The following is a 15277-nucleotide window of genomic DNA, read 5'->3' on the forward strand; positions in this document are numbered from 1 at the left end:
ATCTGAAAGTATTGGATCCAGATACTTTAGTAACTAGTCTCCACTTGTGTGAAATCAGCTTCTGGCTGAGATCCAAGGAGCTGAATCTGTTTTGGTCTTTAAATCTAAACTAAAGAAACACATGTCTAGCACTGTTTTTAATTAGCTTTTAAAACTCCAATGAGTCCATGAACTATTGTTTAGGATTCTGCATCGTATGAATGCACACTGCATTGTGCTGTGCTATGGGAGAACAGAATGTGTCTAATCAAACATAGGCTAGATGGATGCATAATATTAACAGGCGCTTCCCAACCCTAATCTCTATGAGTCTATGATGAGTATTATTTAAAAGCCCCCTCAGCATGTGATATCTGTTTCCCCATTTTTACCAATTATCCACAAGTATAAATAGAGTGCTTTGTTCTATCAGCTTTTTTTTTGAAAAGAGACTTGCATCAGGCTAGGTTTATGGCAGCCCAGACTTCCCAGGCAGCAAAACCACGCAGAGATAAGGGGGCAGCAGTGCTCTGGGGCCACCCCACAGGTTCAGTCCTGTGAATTGAATTCTGAGACCCTTTCTCTGAAAGGACCATATATTTTTTCAGTCACTCAGACTCTCCTAGGAGGCCCCAGCCCCTTGCAGGACTTGGTCCTCTAAAGATACCAGTCCCTTGACCTAGCAACCAGTACTACTGATTACTGCTGGCCTACCAACCAATACAGGAAGAGGTCTGAGGGGTGGGGAGAATCACAATCCACAAACAGTGCAAACTCCTGGGGGCTTTCAATTTGCCTAAGTAATAAGTCAGTGTTACAGGATGGATTTTGCACCATGCTACAGCCAATGGCAAGATTTCCATTGACTTCAACAGGTTCAAGACATGCTCCACAGAGCTCATAAAGTCTAATTCTATTGTAGTGAAATATTAATTCCATTCTAATGTAATGATCCAATCTTGTGGCAAATATCCGCTTCCTAAACCATCTAGGGTGAAAGCAGAACACACATAAACCATGCAGTTAGCTCCATAAAACACAAACTGACCCTTACAGGACCAAAACTGGAAGTCCTGATTCAACTGGGTTTTGCCTGACATGGGGCTGTACTGCAAGTCTTCATCCTTCGCGTACGCTCTGGCGACTGACTTTTGCCACTGTCAAGGGCAGAATAACAACCTGAGTGATGTCTTCAGGATATTGTAAGTCACTGCTCCAGAACCCCCAGCAAAGAGCAAAAGCACTTACCGCTCAAACTTTGTTTATAGAGAAACATTTTTTGTCCTCAAAAGTTTAAGCAGAAATAAATCACAACTACTCTGAAATGCTTTGTACTGCAAAGCACTGGCAGAAAACATGAGGGAAATTATACCCATCACTCAAAATCAAGTGCATGTAGAAAAACAGAATATATTAGCCAGTGAGACAGGATACAGTACAGGTGGAAATTTAATGACCTTTATCCGCTTTTGAAATCTCACATTTGAATCTCTTCCCTTTTATAAACCTAATAATTTGGAATTTTTCACTGCTGTCTTTTGATCCACAACAGTAACACACAATTTATTGTGGACAATTTCTCGGTAGTTAACATATTCCGTTTGGCTCTATGAACATCACTTTGAATGATGGGCATAATTTTTCTGTGGTTGTGCAGCAATGGTTCACAGCATGAAGGACGTGGGAGTGCTTTTTGTTTTCTGAAACTAATCTATCAGGTTTTCTTTTAGGGGTTTGGTACAACACTCTTTTCTTTCTGATTGCAGTCTTGACTGATGACACATAGTACCTAGTAATCACCAGTGCAGCGAGGGCCATATCCTTCCAAATGGAAAACTTGTAAGTTATTGGAAATGGAAAGTACTGATAATTTTCTTCTAATTTGGTAATAAATGCATTTTTCTTCAGGGGTCGTTTTTGCCTCACTTAAGGAGGTAGATACATGGATGCATGCACAAGTGCTTTACAAGCCCATGTACAGAGGGCAGATGGTTGTTTGCCAGTGTTTTGCGAGCTAGGATTGGCAGATCTGGGATGGAGGGGCCCAGGCTTCGAATAGCAGGGTCCCATAAGGTAGGGATAAAGTACAGCAGCAGATTCAAGTGGGAAGCAGAGAAATGAAAGCGCAGGAATGCCGAATGTCAGGGTATCGAGGGAGATGCTGCATGGAGAAGTCATATGCAAAAGGACTAAACAAGACCATTTAAGCCATCCAGTTTTTTCAGAGCAATCTTGCAGGACTTTAGCTTGGCCTGTACCCAGTGCTACTAGCTCCTCAGTAAGTTTTGAAAAAGAGCAAACCAAGTAGTGGGTCAACTGAGCCACCTGACCCCTGTTGTCTTTCCTGCCTAGTGCAGGGGGCCTGAACCCGATGATCTTGCGAGTCCCTTCCAGCCCCTGACATCTATGAACCTAAGTAGTGATGTCTGCAGTAAAAGCCCTGGGGAGGCTTGTTGGTTGTACATGCTCCTTTTGTATCAGCTGGCACCCAAACTGTTAATGACCTTAGCTGTCCGTTTCAGCTTCACTTCTGTCTTCACTGCTCCAGCCAGTGCCCTTCATATCCGATTGCATTATGTCACATTGTTCTAGTTTACTCCAAGTGAGAGGAAGAGGCAATATTCAATGGCAGAGGTAAGAAATGTGGCAGTGCTTAAATGTGTATCTGTGAGCAATGATACTATCTGTCTGTGAGAAAAACAGAGACTTAATTTGTTCATTTGGGAGCCTATCTGGTATCCTTTAATCTACTCTTGCTCCTTCTCAAAATGTTGGATACTAGGGGTTCAGCGAACAATAGAAATTAAAGTGGGAACAAGCAGCATATTTGTCTTGCCCTTCTCAGCAATCAAAAGACAATGGCATTAATTTGTCATGACCACACTGGTTTGGGAAAACTGACAAAAACGCTGGATTCAATTTACAACCCTCTCAATGAAGTCTCGGTTTTTTTGGCTGAGCAAATACCTCCTTTCTTTTTTGGATGGGTTTTTTTTCCCTCTGTCTTTCTTACAGCACAGAAAGCTTAGTAACTAAACCTGCACTGCAGCCCTTCTGGTGGGTGGCAGGGCTGGCCTCATCCACAGGTAAAGAATGAAGCCGCATGGAGCCCTGTGGTCAAGGCCCATTTTATCTCCAGTCCCAGCATCAAAGAGGAGAAAAAAATTCTGCTACATGCAACAGGTTCCCTCCCAGCCCTCCCCCAGGTCCTTTGGCATTGAGAGGAACCCCTCCCCACATTCTCTATTTGGGGCTTTTGTGAGCCCTGTGCTGTCTGGGCGACTCAGCCATCATACTCAGGGCTAGGTGGGAGGATTTAGCTTAAGATCAGGCTGGGAGTGCAGGCAAAGATGTCTTGAGTTTTAATTAAGGTCATACGAATTCCCAAGGAGTAAGGGAAAAGGATGCTAACAGACCCAGTGGGTGCCAGGTACTCTTGACAGCTGAACCCTGCGACTGCTGTCTCTATGCCAAGGCTGTCCAAGGGATTTGTGCTCTCCATTCCATGCATAGGCAAGCCAGGGGAGGTGCTGGGCAGTGCATCCACCATACCGGAGGGAGTGCAGGGCTTTTCCAGCTCACTCCTGAGCTGTTCTCCAGGGAAGGACAATTCTCACCTTTGCAATACTTGAAAGAACTAAAAAACTGCAGCACAACAGAGACTCAGGCCCAGCACGTGTGAAAAACCCAGACAGGCCTCTATAACATGCACTGCTAAAAATGACTATGCTCCCTGGCAATGGCCTGCATCACAGATGTTTACAAACAGCTCAGTACTTTTCCATGCTAAGAAGCTTGTTTTTCCAGTTGCCTTATGTTGGGCTTTTAATGTGTATGGTTAATCCCTTGTCACATAGTCTTTCATAATAAACATCACCCCCTGACCTAGCTAATAACTGTGTAGCCTCCTGCCTTTGATTCTTTATCTCCTGCTTATGTTGTCATAAGGAATGCAGATGGCAGCTCAGCCTCCAACCTGTTCACAGACAAGAAGGAACACCGCTTTGAAAGAGACACTGGAAAGTAATTTGGGATTATCCAGGTATGTGAAATCACTGGTTTCCACTAAACTATCCTACAGAAGTGGTTCCCCACAAAGTTGTGGGGGACAAAGCGTGAGATGGAGTGCAAACATTTCACAGTTCAGAGCTGGCAGGAGTGAAGGTTTTGGTTCAGATCATTTTAACGGTGACAAATCTGGATCTGGGTTCAGATCTGGAAATAGCTACACTTGTCTTCTAACATCCTGACGTGTTCAGGTGCAGGATTTTGCAGGACCAAGACTCGGCTCCTCGTGCTATCAGCACACCTCTCTCAGGCTGTTCCTCCCTCAGAAGCCTCCATCGTATATAATACAGTCTTAAAGAAAACTGCACCTCTGTACACTGCACAAGATGGATGTGGGTGGGTGTGTTTCCAAACCCATCGCAAACACAGGACACATTTTGGAACCAGATGATGGCTCATGCTAAAAACCTAGAAGCAATCAAGGAACAATTACTCAGGAGACAGACTGCCAGAAATGCTACCCTGAACTGCGATCATGTTGCATCTACCAAGCTACCCAGGTTAACACTGGGTCAGTCTTTGAGGAATGCCCACACTGTAGGAATCGGTGCCGGTGATTCACTCTGCCCTGAATCCCTATAGAAGAGTGCTCCAAAAGGGCATGGACTGGGCTACTGGACATGCAGGATTTGAGATGAAGCACTGAGTACTTTAGCACTCCTGGTTGTTAAATTTACCATGACACTTGTCACTCCCTTCTCATCAGTGCAGAGGCAGAAAAGGATCTTGTCATTACTGATGCCAAAATGAACATGGGCCAACAGTGTTGGGATGTGGTCAGGAAGGCCAACCGCGCCTTGTCATGCATCCACAGATGCATCTCAAGCAGGTCCGAGGAGGTGATCCCCCACCTCTATGCGGCACTGGTCAGGCCGCAGCTGGAGTACTGCGTCCAATTCTGGGCGCCGCACTGCAGGAGGGATGTGGACAGCATGGAGAGGGTCCAGAAGAGGCCACTCGCATGATCGGGGACAGCAGGGCAGGCCCTACAAGGAGAGGCTATGGGACCTGAACCTATTCAGCCTCCACAAGAGAAGGCTGAGGGGGGGTCTAGTGGCCTGTTACAAACTAGTCAGAGGGGACCGGCAGGCATTCAGGGAGTCCCTGTTCCCCTGAGCACCGCCAGGAGTGACTAGAAATAATGGTCACAAGCTGGCTGAGTGTAGATTCAGGCTAGACATCAAGAGGCGCGACTTCACGGTCAGGGCGGCTAGTATCTGGAATCAACTTCCAAGAGAAGTGGTGCTGGCTCCTACCCTGGGAAGACTAGACAAACACCTTGCTGGGGTCGTTTGACCCCAGTACTCTTTCCTGCCATGACAGGGGGTCAGACTTGATGATCTGCTCAGGTTCCTTCTAACCCTACTAACTATAAAACTATGAAACTTTTTCTAAAAGCTGGGAGGTTAAATATGAATGTCCTAGCTATATTCCAACTTGGGTAATTACATTTTGCCTCCCAAAAATCCCCCTGTAATTTCAGTTTTGCTATGACACTCTTTTTCACTTTCTGTCTTAATAGGTGTCTATCACTGCTGTGCACTGTTAAACTGTGGCTCCATTTCTTTGCTCCATTCCTGAGCTAACTCTATTCCACTGGTTGGAGAACAGGTCCCCCCCGTGTATAGCAGTTCATAAAGCAGAAGGAGTCACCCTGACTTGGATACAATGCGAGACGCAAACTTTCCTGAAGTTAAGTGGCCCCAGATCTCAGGTTGGTTCTACTCACTATAGGAGCAATTATATATACAGCAAAAGCTGTGTTAACCAGCACTTCATTAGCTGGAAAACTCTATTAACCAGCATCCGAGGGACGTGGCAAAAGTGAAACCAGAAGCACCACTTCTGGGTTTCGCTGCCACTGCAAGCAGAGTTCTTGCCACTTCTTCGGCCCACAGCAAAGCAGCCTAAGTGGGGCAAAGCAGCCTGCACAGGGACCCCCTCCCTGTCCCCCAGCACACTGATGCCAGGGAATGCACCAGACGGTGCACTTCTGATTAACTGGCATCCCCCAATCCTGGGGGATGCCAGATAACAGAGCTTTTACTGTGTGTGTGTGTGTATATATATATATATATATATATATATATTTTATTTATACTTTGAATTTGTATACAATATTATACGCACACATATAAGCATATAGATATATTATATAATTATAGTATATGTATAATATATAATATTGCATACATAGTGTATGATATATATAATTATATTTATATTATAAGAATGGGTATATTCTACCTGTTATATTTGGGTCTGGATCTGAACTTCCTCAAAGATGAGAAGTGTTTGAACCTGACTCATCTTCAAAGAATTTGTAAACAGATGAATGCTGTTTTCTAGCTGGCTTCTAGAAACTTTCAGTTTAGTTCATCTTATACTGGTACTCAGTACCAGTGAGTGTGTCTTTCCTGTAAATCCAAAAGGAGGATGCTTGACAGGGGTCACTTTTCAAGGGAATTGCATTGGCAGAGCCCTGGCCTGTGGCACAGAAACTAGGCAGCTTTCCCACCTGGTGATGTCATTCCAAAAGGCCCAGGTAGTTCCCCTTTGCTTTGTGATGAATGAGGCATATCACCAATCAGGCAGCTGGTTCTAGTAGGTTTACAGATATTAGACTTTCTGGAAATCAAATATCCAAGCATATCTAATTTCATGTCTTTCAAAATGTATAACACACAGGCATAGGCATAGGCCAGGCCCAGGAGAAGCCATTACCCCACAGAAAGCAGTCACCATACCCAAGAAGAAAATGCTGAGAATTCCTTCCTTTTTTTAATGGTTCAGCTAACAGAAGGAACTGGGTCACTCATCTCAGTGGGCCTGTATAAAATAAACCTTACATGACCAGGCTTAACACCTGCCCTTCCCCTTGTTCTGATGTTTAAATCTAGGTTTATCTGTTATCTGGAAAGTCGCCACCAACTTCAGCTGCTACAGTGGGTATTGGAGAGAAAATGTCTGTCGGATTGCCACGGCCAAAACCAATGAAGCTTTAGAGATTTGTCAGCATGCAGAATTTCAGATTTACCTGTTTAATGAAAGGGAACTGCATCTAATTTGGGTAGCGAACACAGCACACCAAGACCCACCCCCAAATCTCTTCTCAGTTTGATGCAAACTGGAGGTGTTAAGGAGTTCATGCACACACTTGGCCAAATTCAGTGGAAATGAGTAGGTTTTGGGGCTTCAAACCACAGGTAGGGAAGCGAGATGGAGTCCCTAGCACAATGGTTCTCTTTAGACTCCAGGCACCCCTCCAAGACTTTTGTGAATTGAGTGACACACCATTTCAAAAACAAATGTATTTATTACAGTGCTTACCTCACCACAGAGGGGCCTCACAGTGGTGGCAGGGGAGCAGCCAGGGCAGGACAAACCTGAGCCTGTGCTGATCTCCTCACACCTTGCTGCATCCTTCAAAGGATCTGGAAGCACCACATGGTGCCCTTGGACCCTGATGAGCATCAATGCCCTAGCACGTGCTAGGGGGAAGGTGGAATAAAATGTCAGTCACACCAACACAGACCTCTTCCACATCTATCTAGACTCAACTCTGGATCAGTGACCAAAGGAAAAGTGAGTGATATTACTCTCAAGCTCAGTTCAGACTGCAAATGAAATAACAATGACCATCTTTAAATGCTGCTGCTATCACACAGCAGATGCTTAGTATAGTGTTTCCATGCCTATAGGAATTATTTCTGACAACCAATGTAGGCACAACATGATGCAGACTCGTTCCCCACAACATGGTATTATAACACAATCACAGCATGGTTCTCAGGAAAAAAGCAATTCCTCTCCGATTTGCTCAAAAGAAACCATGCTACAAATCTGCCAGCAGCAAGTGTAGCAGCTACCACAATTTCATCTGTAATTTGGGCAGTGCCTTTTACCCCCTGCTAGTAGATAAAGGGAAAGGCACTGAGAAAGATATCCTCCTAAAAGACAAGTGCCCCCATGAATGGAAACAATAAAACCCTGTGTCCCTCTCTACATTAAGTACCACTTCAACTGTATTATCTTCTATTTAACAGTTCCTTCTGCGTGCTACTCATGCAGAAGGGACACTCCATATGAAACTAAGGGTACTTTCTTCTGACCTCATGCCCATACCCTATGTGACCAATTAATTCAACTCTTCATAATGCCAGAAGTCAAAATCTACAATCTAAGAGGCAGCTAATTACATGATGGAAGAATATAACTTGGGAAAGATGTTTCTTTCTGTAGGGTTTAAGACAACTGGTAATCCTAAGCAAGCAGACAAACAGAGATACTGTAACAGAACCTGCTACCACTCATGCTAAAATCAAAGAGAATCCTTCCCTGTAACTCTGGCTCATAATGTACTAGAGACTTTCAAGCAGTTAACACGTTATGAACACCCATTTCCCTGGCTGAAACAGGAAAGTCCCTATGGAAGGTAATATACACAGCCCTATCCTGCTCCTTCTCCAGACAGATCCCACCACCTCCATCCTAGCTGCCTCACGACAATCCATTCCCCACCTTGTAACTCCATGCTGTTGTGCACAATTCTCAGCAGATATAGGGAGGAAGGGTCCCATGGAGTGGACAGCCGGAGGCCCACGGTAACATGGCAGCAGACTGTGCCTCTACTGCTAAGGGCATGTTGACATGTAGGAGGCTTCTAAGAGGGGTCCTCTGCCTACAGGCAGCTTTAGATATCCCAATTTCCTGAACAGGTGCTGAAATTGTAGAAATGGGAGCTCCTTAGAAACAAAAATGCTACCCACCTCTGAGGGCTTTTTCTCCTTCTGTCTTGACCAGTTGGATTTTGTATTTGGAAGTTTGGAGCATCTTGACACTGACGTTGCATGACCTTTTAATGAGACAAAAGATACCAGTTACATACGGAAGAGATTAATCACAGTTCTAGCAGTACCCATCTCAAGCCCTGTCTCTACCAGAGTGTTCCTGGGACCTGCGAGGGCATGGTGCCAGAGTGGGGTCCTGAAGATGGGGCAGCATGAGGAGGCTCCCACTACTACTGTGCTACTCATATCTAGTCTGTAGATAAGAACTATCCTGATTCTAGGGCTGTCAAGTGCTCAGAATATAAACCACAGAAAGACCAAAACTACAATACAGCAAGGGCTAGAAGAGCAAGAGCCTACAAGTGCTCCACAATTAACTCCTCTGTTCCATTATTTGGTATTCCTGTAGCCAACAGGTTTACACTAATGCAGAAGTGAATCTGGGTCTATGAAGACAGGTAATAAAATACGTATATGGCAATTCACAACGGCAGACTCAAAGAGCTTTACAAAGTGGGGAAATATGATTCTTAACCCCCTGGCACATGTTCATTTAAAGGCACCATGGGATCTGATCCTCAGCTGCACCTCCTGCCTTGCCACAGATGCCTATCCAAATCATGCCCCATCTATTTGACAGTGAAGGGGGAACCTGGGATCATAACCCCAGCTCTTCCATACTGATATGCAGTCCAACAGCCTCCAGATGTATATAATGAGAATTACACACACTATGTTGAGTGAACAGACTCTGTGGGCTTCTATACACATGCAGGGAGCCCGCTCTTACATGCTGTAATTCCAGCGCATTGGAGCAGATTTGATTAATCATGGAAGCATGGAAATGAAAGCATTCCAGCAGCCTCCAGCGTATCAGCATCCCCGCACGGAAAAATGGTGGCAAAGCACTTTCAAGCTCATTCAATGAGCTTTAGTTCAAAGCACCCCACCACCACTTCTCAGCGCAGGGATGCTGATACACATGATGCTCAGAGGCACTCTTAATTAGCACAGCTCTCAGAGCTGCGCTAATTAAAGCACCCCCTATGTCTCCAGAGCACGTGTATAAATGCCCTATACTCCCATCACGCTGCAGCAGTAAATATGCCTTTGCCTTAGGACTCACGATCACTTTACCTTGGGATCATTATTAATGCGCTCTCATTATTCTGAGTCATGTGTATCACCGAGCAAATAACGACGACAGAAGCAGCAATGACAACAAGGATGAAATGATGGATGTTTTACTACTGAAATGTGATGGAAGAATAAAGTCTATTCACCCAACATAATGTTTTACTATTATATGAATGTTTCAATAATTATTACTTAAGAGTGTGTAATAAATAATAATAGCATAATTATTGAAGCACTACTATAATGATAAAAATGGAAACTCCACCTTGTAGTACAACAGTGCCCCTCCACATACTTCTATGTATAGATATTTTATATCTGGGTCAGACATAAAATAATTTATGTTGACTAAGAATTACATACACTGATAACTTAAGCCAATTTAGGCTTAGATTTTATCCCCTGATGGATGAATGGGCAGATGCAAGGAGGCCTCTACCTGGTGCATAAACAAAACCAAAACACAAAAGAAGCTGGCAGAAGCATAGCTCATACAACACAAAGGCTTCACAAATGCGTACAGGTGTAGGGCCAGATTCTCAGCAGGTGTAAATCAGCCATTTGAGTCCCTCCATGTAAGTTGGTGAAATCAAGGGAGACGTGTGAGGTTGCCCAGCTGAGAATGTAGCTCTCAGTTCAAAAGTCAGGGTCATTTGTATTCTGGAGAGTCTAGGGTTCCATCAAAGCGTACAAGAACAACAGGAGCTTAAGACCCTGATGTGCTAAATAATTCAGGGAATATCTGTACTAAGTCTCCAAAGAATAATATGTCATTTGTTAAAAATGTAATAAAAATACAAGAAATGTCGATAATGAGCTTCCATCCTTGGCACCAGTGTGAACTCTCCCTCTCCATCTCTGTCTCGGAGAATCCATTTCCCACATGCTGCTTTATAGCAGTTGAGATGCCTGTCCCCAAGGTGTTCTTGGGGGGTGACCCTGGTTTTGGAATCTGGTCCCTCAGGCAGCTGGATGCATCTCAGATTTGGGTTCTTTTTCAGGTGCAGAGAAAAAGAGATGTAAAAGCTCCTTGTGGATACGTTACTTGTTGCACCTATTTTACTGGCAGTAGAACCAGAACTAAGTTAGTTTCTGCCAGCTGCTGGCCAAAGATGCTTGTCTTGATTGCTGCAGCATAAGGGCAGATGCCATGATAGTGAGTTCAATATAAATGGAACTCAGTTTAGATAATACAAATATATAAATGGAGCATGGGGACAAAGTACACTGCACACGGCCTCATCCTGCAGCCATTACCAGCTCAAATAGCCTTTACCCAATGAGTAAAGGGGACAGAAACTGGCCTCTCACTTTCACTGTGAGATCAGATCAATAATTCCCACCCCGGCCACCCCTAAGCCAGCTACAATACAGCCTTAAAACCATGTGAACCAAGATAATACACAGCTACCATCTCGTTCTGGCAAAGGCGTAAAACAGGTCTCCGTGTTGTTTACAGTTAGGCTGCGAGAGAGCATTTGTCATCAGCTAAGTATCACCTGCAGCATAAATACCAAAGTCCAATAGAGATAAAGCTATGTTGTTTAATACTGTGATGCCCTAAGCCCAAATTGCACAGAAGGTAGTCAATGGTGCTTGTACCAAGACTCTTAGGCTTTGGGCCCCAGAGGGCTGGGAAGGGTAGTGCTTAACCTCCACATGTAGGGACAGCCCAGAGATAATGACTTTTATAGGTCATTTTACAAAGAAATGGGCCTGGAGCCTGAAGCACTCGAAATGGGCCCAACCGAAGACCTAGAGGGTTCCAGACCTGTGCTGGAACGTAACCAAGATACAGCAGGTGCTGGATTAGACCAAACCGAGGGGCAGGCATCGCACGGCGGGCAGCACTGCAAGCTTCAGTTAAGCTGTCCTGTCCTGAACCTTAGGAGGAAAACAGTTTCCTGGGGCAGAAGCAGCAAATGTGACACCCAGTGCTGGTACAGGCACCTGTCTCCCAGGCACACGACTGGGACCACTTAGGTAGTGTCATGTAAATCACTGGAGATCCTTTAGACAGTCACTGTCACAGATGACACGGACTCTGCCTACAGCTGTGGGAACTGCAGAACCTGCTGTAATCCAGCAGGAAAAATATCCCATCAAGCCATCCCTTTCCTGACACCTGAGACCCTCCAAGTCTTGGGCAATCTAACAGCCTGTTTCTGCAAGTATGCAGCACCCCAGGCTCAGAGAAGCCCATGTATACTTACTGGTCCTTGGGGTCACTAATCCTGTATCTTAAACCACGAGTGACCAGGAGAAGACTAAACAGATTGGCTGAGGGATCACATTAAAGTCTATGGAGTAACGAGTGTTAAAGGCACGATTCCTTTTAAGTTCCTCTGCTGTGAAACCATGGCAGCAAACGGGAGTGGAAGGTTCTCTGCAACTGATAGGGCTATGTCTTAATGCCCTGATTCAGCAAAGCACTTAGCATGATCATATAATTAGGTTTATGCCTCAGTGCTTTGCTGAACACGGATGAAGTCAAACATACACCCAAAATTAAGCATGTGCTTATTGGCATGGCTAAATAGGGGCCTAAATGCTGTTTTACTCACACAAGTCTAGCTCAAGTTCTGGAATGAGGTTCCATACTCACACCGACTCCAAGGGGTATCTGACACTTAATTTCTCTGTTAAAACTTTACTTCCCACCAGTAGTACTCCATCTAAAGCTAAATTCCCTCCCCACCCCAGAATGTATTAAACCTGTGAAGATGGTCTGCAGTCTCCTGTCTAAAAAGGGCTTTGTTTCATCTGAGGTTCTGCAGTTTGTGCTGCTTTGTAGCTCTTCCTCACCCAAACTGCTCACAGGAGGAGGACACTCATCAGATAAGAGACGCCCAGAACCAGGCACTTAAATTGATATCAAGTTGTTGTACATCAGTAATGCATTTTTGAAAAACTGATCCCAGTGTACAATTTATTGTTCCGAGACTACCCCGTAAATGCAGCTTTCCTGTCTCTTTGCAAAGTAATTATTCAAATGTTCTCCCTGCTGGAGGTGAATCGCTTAGTTATCTTGTTCAAAGCCTTGAATTAAAGGTCTTACTGTCAGTGGTGTCTGAGTTATCACTGCTGATCGAGTACTTTCGCCGTTTTTCTTCCATCTGTAACAAAAGAAATTGAACATTACGCTTACTGTTCAGGAAACTCATTATAGTACCTAATCACCGATATCTCTGAATATCCACACATCACATTAACCTAACCACACCAGCAAATACATACCTTAATGACAGAGAAGTACTGGGGGCCTTAATGAATATAGGAGAATAGCACTGAAACCCTGCTTTATGAAACTTTAAGGGAGATGATATTTCTGTCCCAACTCTCCCTGCTGCTAGAATGGAGAAGGATTGTTTTCTTGTCTCAGCTTTGCATGGCGATTTCCCTATTCAAGCTGGCTACTAAATGCTCGTGGCCACACTAGAAAGAACCCAGGGCCAAGTCAGAGTTGAAAGAAGTCAGTGGGAGCAGCAAGTCCTTGACTTGCCTGAAAAATCAGCCGCTGGGCATCTAACACTGGATGCTCAGTAACTGAATCACCCAAAGTAGCACCACAGCTACTGTTTAGAAAACATCAGTTCCTAACCTTGACCTGCCACAGGTTCCTCATGTGTGAAATGCTGCTAACAAAGAGCTACCTCCATGGAAAGCTAAGCATAAAAAGTGCTACGGAGGGGCTGAATCGTATCAGCTCCCCCAAAACATTAAAGTTCAGATGCATAAAACAACCTATGCTTTTTAAATTTATCGTGGAAATCTTCCCAGTAACTGCTGAATTATTTCCTAAGAAACCAGGAGTGCTTAGATTGCATTTATGCTATTTCTGACTAAAATCATAAATGGAAAAGGGAATAAAACATTTGGATACATTTCGTGTGTGTGGTTTCAACTCAGCTGCTATTAGCAGCAAACCAAACCTGACTGCAAGCCATAGTAAGCCATTTCCCCCTGAAGAATATGAGAATTCCCACAAATATCTGAGCATATAAAATCCTAGCAATGCCTCTATTTCTCAATACATGTGCTATGTTTTATCACACCATTATAAAGGATAATACTACAAAGTAACATAAACATTTTAACTATCCCTGTTGCGGTAAAGCATTGCCCTGTCAAAACATGATTAAAGCTGTTCCTAGAGAATATGGCAATATCAATACTGTTCTCCAGTGATTCAAGGGGAAACAAATGTTATTAAACCAGCCTTGTACTTAGTAGCCATTAGATTTTGCCTGGGGGAAAAGAGACAGAAGACAGATTTAACACAGTTTACCTGTCTTTACCTGTTTTAAACTGGCTCCTACTGGGTCTAACTGGAAAATGTGATTCGGAAACAACGACGGAGCTGCTGCTCTCCTGTTTGGGCTACTAGTCAGAGGGATAAAAGAGTGCCAATGGGAAGAACGAGAAAGCGACAGAAGCCAAAACAGTCTAGTAGATGCCCACGGGAGTTTCTATTACATGCCAAAGCACGCACCGGCTGCCCATGGCTCTCCTAGAAGACAAGATGGTACCACTGACACTTTAGGCATTCCCCAGAATCAGAGGGGGTGCTACGTGGGCAAAGGCCCAGGTCTGGGAGTTTAGTGACTGGCGCTAACTTTGAGGTCTTCTGCACTTGAGAAAAGCTCCACTGATTTTACCCAGATTGATTGTGGCCTGGTTTATTAACAAGATGTCTCGCACAGCCATTGACTTGTCACTGAATCTTTCTCTAAAGAAAAAAATGGAATTGAATACTTCCCTGCCAGGAGTCGGTAGGCTAACATTAATTGCAAGCCACCTCAGGACCTTTGGAAAGACACCTTTATAGAAGGGCAAAGAGTAATCTGATAAAGCTAGAAATGAGGTCATCCCATCCCACACACCTCTCCCACCAAAGTCCATGTGAACTCCTAGTGCAGAATCACTGCAAAGTCTGTATATATAATAATGCATTTATATTGTATCTTTCATTCAAAGTGCTATAAAATCCTGGCTCCACTTAAGTCAATTGTTTTGACACTGATTTCAGTGGAGCCAGGCTACACCGAGCCAAATTCTATTCTACTTACTCCAGTACAAACCTGGATTGATCCGCTAACTTGAGCTACATGGGGTGAGATATACATCGAGCACCACTGAAACAACAGCCAAATGAGGCACAATTCACTGCACGAGCGAGAGGAGGAGAAGTTTTGCCAAGGGAACTAGGACCAACCACAGCCCTTCAGGAAAACACTCTTAACTTGCAGACAAAGCTGGAAGCAGCTTTTTGAACCTTGTATCTGAAAGATCCCCCAAACTGC

General features: G+C 44.3%; 1 protein-coding gene across 10 annotated transcripts in view; it reads right to left on the reverse strand.

The window, feature by feature from the left end:
• JADE2 (jade family PHD finger 2) overlaps window positions 1-15277 on the reverse strand; it is a 218784-nt gene that overhangs the window by 122566 nt on the left and 80941 nt on the right. For all 10 annotated transcript variants that reach the window (XM_090064989.1, XM_090064988.1, XM_090064982.1 and 7 more), the window contains 2 exons: window positions 13033-13090; window positions 8817-8902 (listed from right to left, as the gene is read on the reverse strand). In XM_090064989.1, the coding sequence (XP_089921115.1) occupies window positions 8817-8902; window positions 13033-13090 (144 nt within the window). The remainder of the gene's footprint in view (window positions 1-8816; window positions 8903-13032; window positions 13091-15277) is intronic.

The sequence above is a fragment of the Crocodylus siamensis genome, chromosome 10, assembly GCF_052110815.1.
Source record: "Crocodylus siamensis isolate JL-2025a chromosome 10, ASM5211081v1, whole genome shotgun sequence".
Lineage (NCBI taxonomy): Eukaryota > Metazoa > Chordata > Crocodylia > Crocodylidae > Crocodylus > Crocodylus siamensis.